The sequence below is a fragment of the Otolemur garnettii genome, unplaced genomic scaffold (assembly GCF_000181295.1).
Source record: "Otolemur garnettii isolate 467f Iridium unplaced genomic scaffold, OtoGar3 scaffold00100, whole genome shotgun sequence".
NCBI classification, from domain to species: Eukaryota; Metazoa; Chordata; class Mammalia; order Primates; family Galagidae; genus Otolemur; species Otolemur garnettii.
The window spans coordinates 4,590,772-4,602,933 of record NW_003852495.1 but is presented as its reverse complement, the minus strand read 5'-3'; the positions used below and the strand labels follow the sequence as shown (position 1 = coordinate 4,602,933).

At 46.6% G+C, this 12,162-nt stretch overlaps 1 protein-coding gene across 2 annotated transcripts in view; it reads right to left on the bottom strand.

Annotated features, from left to right (window-relative positions):
• Positions 1-3,555: 3,555 nt before the first annotated feature.
• Positions 3,556-12,162, bottom strand: part of KIAA0355 (KIAA0355 ortholog) — a 50,141-nt gene continuing 41,534 nt past the window's right edge. The window contains exons 10-13 of one of the 2 annotated variants that reach the window (XM_003796080.3): positions 9,147-9,312; positions 8,212-8,349; positions 5,302-5,380; positions 3,556-4,820 (exon numbers count right to left, since the gene is read on the bottom strand). In XM_003796080.3, coding sequence (XP_003796128.1) covers positions 4,512-4,820; positions 5,302-5,380; positions 8,212-8,349; positions 9,147-9,312 — 692 coding nt within the window. In that variant the 3' untranslated portion in view covers positions 3,556-4,511. The remainder of the gene's footprint in view (positions 4,821-5,301; positions 5,381-8,211; positions 8,350-9,146; positions 9,313-12,162) is intronic. The other variant, XM_023516932.1, reaches the window with a different exon arrangement.

The window sequence follows — 12,162 nt, the reverse complement described above, 5'->3', positions numbered from 1 at the left end:
AGTAGCTGGGACCACAGGCGCCCGCCACAACGCCTGGCTATTTTTTGGTTGCAGCCATCATTGTTGTTTGGCAGGTCCGGGCTGGGGATTGGAACCCGCCACCTTAGGTGTACGTGGCTGGCACCTTAGCCGGTTGAGCTATAGGCGCCGAGCCAAGAATCAAGAATATCTTACAGGATTTTAGCTTGAGCAAATGAGTGGATGGATGGTGGTCTTCTTACCAAATACGGGGAAGATGAGGTTGTCTCCCTTAAAAGACTGAGTTTCATGGGCAGGGACTGAATCTTCTTTGCAGTCCTGGCCTCTAGCTGACATTAGCAAATGTTGAAATGGATGGTGCACCTGAAACAATCCTTCTCCCTCACCTGGGCCTGCACCCCCAACTCAACACTCCAACACAAGCCCCATCCAGGCCCCTCACAGACATGCAGAGGCCTGGCCCAGCCAGCCTACCCATGTGCAATTTAAGGCCAGTGCACGTGTTACTTCTGGAGCCTGCCCCTGGAGGTTCCTCAGAAGTGCAGGTATGTGTTTTCTGGAGGCAGCCAATCATGCTGTGCACACACATGGCTATTTAGCAGTTGGTGAGTGGACTGCTGGGAATGGTTTATTTCCTCTTTGTCTCCTGCATTGAAGGCCACCCCCTCAAAGCCACATGGCTGGCATGTGGCATTTCTTTTTTTTTTTTTCAGGGGCTGAGTTTGAACCCGCCACCTCTGGTATATGGGGCCAGTGCCCTACTCCTTTGAGCCACAGGCACTGCCCATGGCATGTGGCATTTCAGCTATGCCCTCTACCCCCATGCTGGTAGCCCTTAAGTGGGAAAGGAGGGGTCACAAGCCTCACCTCCACTGCCTGTGTCCCCCTCTATTTCTCAGATGGGACTGGGGCCTCCAAGGACCCTCTAGGACAGCAGTTCTCAACCTGTGGGTTGCGACCCACAGGAATTGGGGTCGTATTAAAGGGCTGTGACATTAGGAAGGTTGAGAACCACTGCTCTGGGAGCTCAGTTCTAACTTCTGTTCTTACTCTGTCCCCACCCACCCAGGGCATGGCTGGGGGACAGGACTCCTTCTGTCTCCATCACTGTTCTGAGTGAAAGCCAGTGAACAGCACCAGGTGCTGTGTCACATGGGAACACACTGGAATAAAATATGTACTTCTTCCTGCTAGCATTTTAATTTAAATTTCCAGTGTATTCCTTAGCACATTTGTGCAGCATGGCTGTTACTAAGCAACCGTGCCCTAAAGTGCATTTGGAAGGTTCTGGAACTTGTTCCCCATGCTCAACTTCAGGCATCTCAACAGAAAGAAACTATAGGTGGTACTTACACTCATAGGTTATATATTAATGCTCACGTTACTCCATTTCCCTAAGTTCATGAATAAAAGTTTCAACAAAGTGCTGTTGGAATGAGCTGAAATTCCCCTGTAACCCAACTCCATTTCTGGTTCTCATGATACAGTCTCCTTCTGCTTAGCACAATGCATTACCCAGTGGACAGGTCCTTCCTATGCCTGTGAGGCAGGATCTCTCTGCCACACACTGGGTCTCTGCTGTACGAAGAGGATGAAGCAAGTCATGAGCCTGCTTCTTGGGCAGGTCACACAGCACCCACATTTGGTGGGATGTGGGTACTGGCAGATCCTGCCCCACAGAGAGAGCTTGCATCCTTCCAGGAGGAGACAGTCTCCCTCACTACTACAGGGGCTCCATCTGTGTACAGGCCTAAACCGTCTATGTCCTTAGAGAAGGCGATGTACCAGGTCTGGCTGGTAGTTCTGCTTCTTGCTCATCCATTCAGGCTCACCTTAATGTCCCAAGTGAACTTCCCTCTTGCTAGGGCTCAGAATCAGGGAACAAGCTGACCTAAAAACCAAGTCATGTGCAGCTTTTCAAAGTAATGAGTTAGGCAGGGCTTCTGACATGTCTGCTGCTGCTCATGTTACACAAAGATACAAAGTATTATTAAATGTATATTTTTAATAAAGCCAATAGTTATTTTACTTATAGGAGCTTTAAAAGAAAGATACAAAATGTAGAGTTCCAGTTTGGAAGCATTGAACTATTCACACCATGTCCTGCTGATGCCCGAGCAAGGCAGCCACACCCGGCCATGCAAAGGACACACACACTCACATACACACAAACACACACACGCGCTTGGGCAAGACCCCTCTGCCGAGCGCAGCACCTGGAATTACCAGTGTTCAGAGCAAGGTGGTGCTGGGGACACAGCACCTACATAGAGACCACACAAACAACTTCAGTCTCACCTCCTATGGAGATGCAATTATAAAATGTCTTCCTTAATAGAGAAGAACAAACTGGAAAGTGACAATTAGCAATGTCAATTGCGCTGGGGCATCAAAGATTGACCTCTGTCCAAGGTGAGGTCTTTGGGGAGGCACTATTAAAACAAGAGTACTTTAGTATAACAGAACTTGAAATACAGGGTATTGTGGACATATTACTGAAGGGAACAGAAAACTATATTACAAGTGAAACAGCCACAAACAACTTTAACAGTGACCAGTGTGTACACTGTGACAGCTAACACGGACGAGGGCCACACAGGGTTGGTGCAAAGCACGTGCCTGAAGAAGTCTATGTACAAAACAGTTCTCTGTAAACAGGGTGAGGTGAATGAATGCTCAGAATCCACGGTGAAAGATCATAAATACAGGCAGCAATGGCATCCCACACAGCAAAAAGGACAACCCAGGCCTGGAGACAGCCTGACTACACAGTACTAAGAACTCAGGGGGCTGGGCTCAGACATCCTAAGGGTCTGCCGCTGTAAGTAGTGTTGTGTGTGCGTGTGTGTACATACATATATATATATTTATTCTTTTTGGTATTTTTAAATATAAATTTACTTATATCTGTAGAAAAATGAGAACATAAATGTGTTATTACAATCTGCTGGAAAAGCTTATATGGAGCTAGAAAGAATAAACCATTTATTATTAGTTAACATATATTAAAATGGTTTAATGATTTAAGAAAATATAAAAAAAAATATTAATACTGTCAAACTTTCATACCAGAAAATATTATGGATTTTTCTCAATTAGACTTTTTTCAAAGATGAAATATGAAAAATTTAAATAAGTTTTATATAAAGAACTTTCTGTAACCTCAATTAATATACAGTGGGATATGTCTATTCTATATAGATATATATTTATTATTATTTCTCAATTTAAGCACCATTCAATTCTTCTGGATCCATTCTGGCTGGAAAATACCCCTAAATCCACAGGATGCTACCCTATTTAATGGCACATGTTAACTGAAAATGAGGTGGATTTTTTTTCTTTTGAAGAGACAGAGTCTCACTTTATTGCCCTTGGTAGAGTGCCGTGGCGTCACAGCTCACAGCAACCTCCAACTCCTGGGCTTAGGTGATTCTCTTACCTCAGCCTCCCAAGTAGCTGGGACTATAGGCACCCACCACAACCCCCGGCTATTTTTTGGTTGCAGTTTGGCCGGGGCTGGGTTCAAACCCTCTACCCTCGGTATATGGGGCCAGCGCCCTATCCACTGAGCCACAGGCGCCGCCCAAGGTGGATTTTTTTTTTAAAGAAAAGACTTTAAATTAATTTCTATCTACATCTTAATTGGTTTGTCTTCTGAGCCACCTCCAAAATGTTACTGTAATTTCAAGTGCATGTGTGTCTGTGTAGCCCTTGACCATGCCCCCATGCTCTGGGGCAGAGCACAGCTTTCCTCTGCACATGGACAGCAGCCAGCTGGCTCATCTCCATGCACCTTCGGCAGTATGCCTTGGACACCAATTTGACAATCTTGCTGTTGTAAATCCGGTAAATACTGCACTCCCTGGGTACTACTGGGGTGGCAAGGAGCTGCCTGCCCACAGGAAACCCAGGTGACTCCTTCTGATCACAAATATTGTATATGTTGCTCATTTTATACAAGCTTACATAACAACAGTGCTGAACAAACCCCCAGCCGGTATATCTGTTATCTTAAAATATTCACTGCATGTTAGGCAGGAGATGTTTTAACTAAAAACCTAAATGAAAAAATAGGTATAAAATACAGTGATTGGTGTGGTCATCACTCAAAGTGTTAAGAAAGAGAAGAACAAGTCTGCAGAAAAATGGTCAGTTTTGCTCTAAGCCTTCAGGCCTGATGCCTTCCCAACACACAGTAGGACTAAAAACCCCAAAGCTGTGTTTCTCAAAGTATGGCTGGCGGCTGCCTGCATCAGATCACCTGAGGTGCTTACTAAGCACACAGATTCTCCAGCGTCCCCCTGAGGGTTAGAAATCTGTTTACAGCTAGCTCTCCGGGGATCTGATACTTCCAAAGTTTGAGAAGCCAGGCTTTAAAGTCTTAGAGCTGCCAACCTCCCCTGTCTCCAAGGAACTTTCCCTAGGATGGAGGTATACTGGTCCTCTGGGGGGACTGGTATCAGCTAGCTGGCCCTGGGGCAGGGACACTCACCCCAATAGCTCTCCGCACATAGCAGGCTGGTCCTGCATCAATACTGGGGCAGGTAAGCTGGCCTGCGCTCAGCCTTCCCGGGGAAAGCTTTGAAGCCCTTGGGCACCGCCTTGTGTGCAGGGGGCGCTGGGGGCTGTGGTGGGGTCTGTACATAGGTGAAGGAGGCAGTGCTGCAGTCACTGGTCGCAGCCCATACTGGGGACTGCAGCATTTGCATGGTGTCGGTCCACTGGCTGCTGGGGCTGGCAACTGCATAGAGTGATGCGCTCGGGCTGGGCAGTGTGCCGGGCAGCGGGGAGGGATGTTGCCAGGGTGCTTTGGGAGGCCATGTTTTGGTTTTGTTATCCTGAGAAACAGAAGAGAGGTCTTAGTGGCATTTCTGGTGCTTTATCTTTTCCCATCTCCCCAGATCTCTGGCCCTCAGTCCCAGCTAGAAGGCAGGGACAGCACCACCCCTACCCCACAGGCCTGTCCAAAAGGGCCACCTTCTGTGCCTGCACTGCTTCTGCAATGACAGCCACCTTCTGTGCCTGCGCTGCTCAGTACAGTAGCCGCTCACCATAGATAGCCAGTACAACGGAGGAGCTCAAGTTTTATTTATATTTAATTTAGATTTATTTAGCCACATGGGGCAAATGGCTATTAGATGGCACAGCCCTACAGCCTCCTGTATGTGTGGTTCTTAGCTGAGTTGGCCAATCATTTAGAAAAAATCATGAAAAGAAAACTTGTTCGCTACAAGGAAGACTCCTCCTAACTTCAAGGACCTCTTTAAGAGCTATGGAACCTTGCCCGTGGTCTGCACCTGCAGAGCCAGCCCACAATACCTGGTTCATGTCCTCAGCTGCTGCAATGAGAGGTGGCGAAGGCAGCGTGCTGGTCTCCTGCTCTCCGCTGCTGTGTTTCCTGAAGGAACAAAGAGCTCAGAGTGGTGATCACCCACTTCCTCCCAACCTACCTCCAGGGACTCCCTATTTGCTTGGCCCTGGTGTCTCTGTGTCCTGGTTCTAGGTGGCACTGACTGGTGCACTCTTGCAAAGCCAGCACAAGGGGGTCAGGCAGGGGTGTGGCAGCCATGAAGACAGGCTTCTATCAGTTGCTCTGAGGTCACCACCTTTGGCTTTTTGTTGGTTTACTCAACAGTTACTGACTGTTTACCACTTACTGGCAATAAGTGACATAAAAACAAAAGCTCAGACTTGGTGCCTACAGCTCAAGCAGCTAGGGTGCCAGCCACATACACTGGAGCTGGCGGGTTCAAATCTAGCCCGGGCCCACCAAACAATAATGACAACTATAACCAAAAAATAGCAGGTGTTGTGGTGGGTGCCTATAGTCCCAGCTACCTGGGAGGTTGAGGCTGGAAGATGGCTTAAACCCAAGAGTTTGAGGTTGCTGTGAGCTGTGACACCATAGCACTCTACCGAGGGTCACAACTTGAGACTCTGTCTCAAAAAATAAAAAACGAAAAACAAAAACTCATTTGTTTTACTAATAACATGAAGTTTGTTACAACATTGAATAAAACAGGCAGGATGTAGCAGGATCAGAGCCAGCATTCCTGTATGACAGGTATCCTCAAACTATGGTCCGTGGGCCACATGTGGCCTGCCAAGGACATTTATCCGGCCCACTGGGTGTTTTTGCCACCGCTGCCTGTCCTGCTTAGCAACCGACTTGTCCCAGGACCCACAGTCTGTCCCTCCAACAATCTGAGGAACAGTGAACTGGCCCCCTGTTTAAAAAGTTTGAGGACCCCTGCTGAGATGGCTGTCTCTGCAGAAGTGGTATTACAGGTGACTTCTTAGACATCTAATTAACCGTGTCTAAAACAGAAGTCTTAACCTCCACCCTGGCTCAGACTTGGTCTTCCTGTAGTCCCCCATCTCAGTTCACAGCAGCCCTACATACACACAAGCTCAGGCTGACAATGTGTGCATCATCCTCTCGTATGTACCCAGCTACCAGTTCCTTGCCAGCTCCTCCCTCACTTTGTTCAGCTTTCTGTTCCTCAGGGGCCTCCTTGGCCACCCTTCTGAGAACAGAAAATCCACCAGTCCCTGTATTTTCTACCCTCACACCCTGCTTTATTTTTGACCTAGCAACCAACCCAACGTGTTTAATATGTTTTGCTTTCTCTTAATCTGCCTTCTCTCATGTAAGTTCCACAAGGAAGAGGACTGTGCTTTGTTTGCTCCTATACCACTAGTGCCTGGCAGGTGACAGGTGCCACCAAATGAATGAATGGACCTAACTTATGTGAGCTCCTGTTTCCTCACCTATAAGTTGGGGATAAAACAGGACTAATAAGGCGGTTGTTACGGGTTAAATACTGTACCCTCCAAATCCATATGTTGAAACCCTAACCCCTTATGCCCCAGAACATGAGCCTATTTAAAGACTGGGCCTTCAAAGAGGTAATTAAGCTAAAATGAGGTCATCAGGCTGAGCCCTAATCCAGTTAAGAGTTATGAGAACATCAGGACACAGATCCCCTGAGGGAAGGCCAGTTAAAACACAGGGAGAAGTGGCCATCTACAAGCCAAGGAGAAGAAACTGACCCTGCCAATATCTGACCTCTGACTTTCAGCTTCCATAACGATGAGGAAATAAATACTTATTGCTTAAGCCACCCAGTCTGTGGTGCTTTGTGATGGCAGACCTAGCAAATGAATCCAGTTGTTATGAGAATTAAGTGGAAAAAATATATAGAAAAAGTCTGGTCTGGGGCCTGGCCGACAGCAAATACCCCAACTTGGACTAGTGCTCAATCACTGTCATCACTCCCATTATTGCGCCATGTGTTCTAACTCACGGCCCTTCCAACTTCACCTACCTGTTCCTCACTGCTTGTCCAAAGAAGAGTGACCTTGTCACACAGAGCTGTGTAACCAGGCCTCCCTTCCCACTCCCAGTGTGATCTCTGGTGCCCAAGGGAGCCTGTATGCTCTCTATTCCTGCCCAAGTGCCCGTCTACCACTTTCAGATTGCTCTTCCTCATATCCACAGCAGTCTGGCTCTTCTTTCTAACCAAACTCTTCTCTCAGTTCAGGGCTCACTTTAACGTTTGTGACTACTTTTGACCCCTTCTTAGATCTGAATATGCTATATTACTTCCTTTTTTTGCAGTTTTTGGCCAGGGCTGGGTTTGAACCCACCACCTCTGGCATACAGGGCTGGCGCCCCACTCCTTTGAGCCACAGGCACCGCCCTATATTACTTCCATATTCAACTTAGAAATACCATTCAGAGTTCATTTTATCCAGTACCACCTATGACAAAGACACTGAGGGTCAGGCCATCAGCTAGGGTTCCAGAGCCTGTTGATGAGTCCAAATTAGAATGTGGTTGTCCTGGTCCTGCTCCTTCCACAGAAAGGGCTGCCTCCTGCAAGGCACAGACCAGCAGCAGCAGACCCTTCTCCTGAATCCTTTCTTACCTATCATACTGGTGTGTTTCACTACCGTGGGACTGTTCTGCCAGCAAAAACTCAACCTAACGTCCAATTAGCTGGGCTGCAAGCCTGTGCAGTGGCCCCAAGAGACCGCACAAGATGAGGCCAGCTCTGCCTTGTAGAAAACACTTCCTGAAGGTGCCCCTTAGAGGCCTTCAGCAGGCACGAGAAGAACCTTATCACGCAAGGTGGACTGGGAGTGACTGGGATCCTGACTTTCCCAGAGAAGTAAGCGATTCCTATTTCCTTTTCTTCCCCCCTGGGTTTAGAAATCTCTTCATACCTTCTTTGTTTGACAGCAGCAACGAGGTCAGGCCCTGAAAACATGGAGAACAAGCTGTCCCCATTGGCTGAAGATGTCTCATCACTCGAGCTGGCTGAGTCTCCCTGAGCACCTGACCAGCCGCTGTGCAGGCTATCCCTGAAAGCCAAAGAGAGAAGATGGTCCAGGGCCTCTTGCAGCCAGCCTGGACACTGGCTGGACAGACCTGAGGCCAGCCTCTACCCTCCACTCCAGCCCTAAAAGAATAGTCCTTACCTTTTGCTCATCTCATAACCGAACAGTGGTCTGTCTCTCCCTTCTAAAAACTTAAGGTTTCTTCCTTTCCCTTATTTCAAAAGTAATACATAGTCATCACTTCCCTCTATTCCTCTAAGAAGTCCGTAGTTTGTGTATGAAATTTATTTTAGAGAAAACAAAAAGTTGAAAAGGTCTTTACTCATCCAGATTTATTAACCAGTAGCAATATGAAACGTGAAAAATCTCCAGTTTTGTTTATGATGAAAATCCACAATTCTCTCAGCATACTGAATCTGAACCATATAACTTTGGTTTTTATAGGCTATGCTCATAGCATTCCATACATCATGTGCATTTCACAGCCACACTCATTTCGGTATAAAGACTTGTATTAAACATGCCAATGCTTTACAAACACCATCAAATAATATCCTCGCCTAGGGCTGAGAATTTGTCCTGAAAATCATGAATTTATACCAATGGTACGTTCACAAGTACACATCATGCCACTTGGCATCTTATAGTCAGTCATGAAACTCTGATCTGTGAAGATTGAACCACCTGTCACACTCCCATGATTAGGCTTAAAATTGGATTGCCCAGTAAAAAGGCACAGATGCCAAGACGTCTCTTCTCACAGGACCCATGGAGGACACTTGAGCCCCAAACTCACCTTCCCCGATGCACTCAGCACTCACCCTTCTGTGAAGAACTCTGGGAAAGGCCAGGTCCGATGGGCATCATCCATGGGTGGCCAGTTTCCCCGGGCGTTGCCTGGACGACGACCATGCTGGGTCTGTCGCTTCTGCTGCATGGCTTGGCTCACTCCTGCCACATAGCGTGCAAACTCCGGGTCTGAGCCTACTGTGTTGAGACAAAGGAACAAACAAGTGTGGGCGGCTTGGTGCCCATAGCACAGTGGTTACCACATCAGCCACATACACCAAGGGGGGTGGGTTTGAACCCAGCCCAGCTAACCAACAATGACAATTGCAACAAAAAAGAGCTGGGTGTGTGGCAGGTGCCTGTAGTCCCAGCTACTTGGGAGGCTGAGGCCAGAGAATCACTTAAGCCCAAGAGTTAGAGGTTGCTGTGAGCTCTGACACCATAGCACTCTACCGAGGGTGACATAGTGAGACTCAAAACAAAACAAAATAAAAAACAATATATGGAGCCAAATTGGCCTCTTAGTTCCTTCCCTGCGCTCTGAAGGTGTGCTGGTCTCACACAGACAATGACAGTGGTGAGGAGCTGCCAGGCTTGTGATGCAGAGTTGGGTACAGGCTTTGCCCAGGACCCTGCTATGGTGAGATGGGGTTTTTAGCACACAGGTCTGACTTATCCATGACTAGATTTTTTTTTTTTTTTGACATAGAGTCTTACTTTGTCACCCAGGTAGAATGCCGCGGTGTCACAGCTCACAGCACCCTCCAACTCCTGGGCTCAAGTGATCCTCCTGCCTCAGCCTCCCAAGAAGCTGGACAACAGGTGCCCACCATAATGCCCAGCCATTTTCTTTTTAGAGATGAGGTCTCTTTCTGTTGCTCAGGCTGGTCTTAAACTCCTGAGATCAGGCAATCCACCTGCCTTGACCATCTCATGACTAGATTTTAAAGACAAATACTAGATAATTTAAAATTATCTAATGTCTTGGTGCTATGTACCAAGACTTATCAGCTAACAACTTAAAAAAATCAGATGATGGGCTCAGCACCTATAGCTCAAGCAGCTAAAGCTCCAGCCACATACACTAGCATTGGTGGGTTCAAATCCAGCCTGGGCTTACCAAACAACAATGACAACTACAACCAAAAAATAGCCAGGCATTGTGCTGGATGCCTGTAGTCCCAGCTACCTGGGAGGCTGAGGCAAGAGAATCGCTTAAGCCCAGGAGTTGGAGGGTGCTGTGAGCTGCGATGCCACAGCACTCTACCCAGGGCGACAGCTTGAGGCTCTGTCTAAAAAAAAAAATCAGATGATGACTTTAGCTGACAGCTGAAAGTTAGCACTAGAAGTGGCACTAGAAGGTGCCTTCCCCAATTCACTAGTCTAGAAGAATATCCCTCCTTAATTTGCACAAAGGTCTGCATAGATCTTGTGCCGTCGGGGAAGGTTCTCTCTAAGGCTACATGAGTGGACGTAAGGGTCAAAAAGAACATCCAGAAGAAAAAGAATCGTAGGCTAAAGACATAAGAGTCATCAGGGTCTCAACAGACGTCAAATATGGTAAAATTCTGCCAAACACTGCTTATACTCTGTATTTAGTTACATGCTGTTCAAACTGTACCAACCATTTATCACCCCAGGTGGTGGCAGCCAGGTGGGCTTGTTCTTTCACAGGGTGGTGTATTGTTTGCCCTACTTGTGGCCCACGGGTGTAAGTGAATACAAGGTTTCCTATATCCTTCCACCCAAGAGCAGCAAGAACAAAATAGCATGAGCAGCAGTATGAGGAATTTTTTTTTTTTTGGAGGCAGAGTCTCATTTTGTCACCCTTGGTAGAGTGCTATGGCGTCACAGCTCACAGCAACCCTAAACTCTTGGGTTTAAGCGATTCTCTTGCCTCAGCCTCCCAAGTAGCTAGGACTACAGGCGCCTGCTATGACACACAGCTATTTTTAGAGATGAGGTCTCGCTCTGGCTCAGGATGGTCTCTAAACTATGAGCTCAGGCAATCCACCTGCCTTTGCCTCCCAAGTGCCAGGATTACAGGCATGAGCCATTGTGCCTGGCCTAGTATGAGGAATTTTTAGAAGACATATCCTTCCTTTAAAAGTTAATGTGGAAGTGTTTCAGGAAGCAATCTCCTCTATGGTGGTTATTCACTTATGAAAGTATTTGTTATACTTATTTGCAATATTGCACAGATTCCCCCCATGAATGGAAAATGTTTACTTCTGCATGTCTTTTGCTAAATAGATAAAAGAGCTTGCATCTACCTACCTTACCAGTGTCTTACTAATGCTAGAAGTTTTACAGGGAAAGTTTTTTCAATTCTATTATAAGCAAAGAGATGTGCTTTTTGAGCTCTCATTTTCCAAACCTTGTATCACTTACTTCATTTGCTTTTGTCTTGCTGCATTTGAGAAGTCCAGGACAAATTTTGTTTCTCTCTGCTTTGTTTTAATCATGCTCATAATAAAGTGATTTATCTGTTTCACTAGTCTTCCAAAGATCCTCCTTTTAGGCCAGGCACAGTAGCTTACATCTACAATCCTAGTGCTCTGGGAGGCTGAGGTGGGAGGATTGCTTGAACTCAGGAGTTTGAGACCAGCCTGAGCAAGTGCAAGACCCCATCTTTATGAAAAATAAAAAAATTAGCCAGGCATTGTGGTGGCCACCTGTAGTTCCAGCTACTTGGGAGGCTGAGGCAAGAAGATTGCTTAAGCTGAGGAATTTGAGGTTGCTGTGAGCTAAGGCTGAGGCCATGGGACTCTGCACAAGAGTGAAACTCAAGTCTCAAAAAAAGGGAAAAATTCTACTTTTAGGCTATTAATTTCTACTATGGTTTTCATTTTAATGTACTTAATTTTGCCTTTTCCCCTTAATTTTCTTTCTACTTTATTTTTGTTTTGTTTCTAAATTCTTTCTTCCATGTCTTAAGATGTCTCTGATGGTATTTTCATGCTGTCTAAGCCAGGAGGTACATTGTCTGAGGCAGAAGAGACCCTAGCACTCTTTACAGTTCCTACAGTTTAGGTAAGAAAAAAAAAA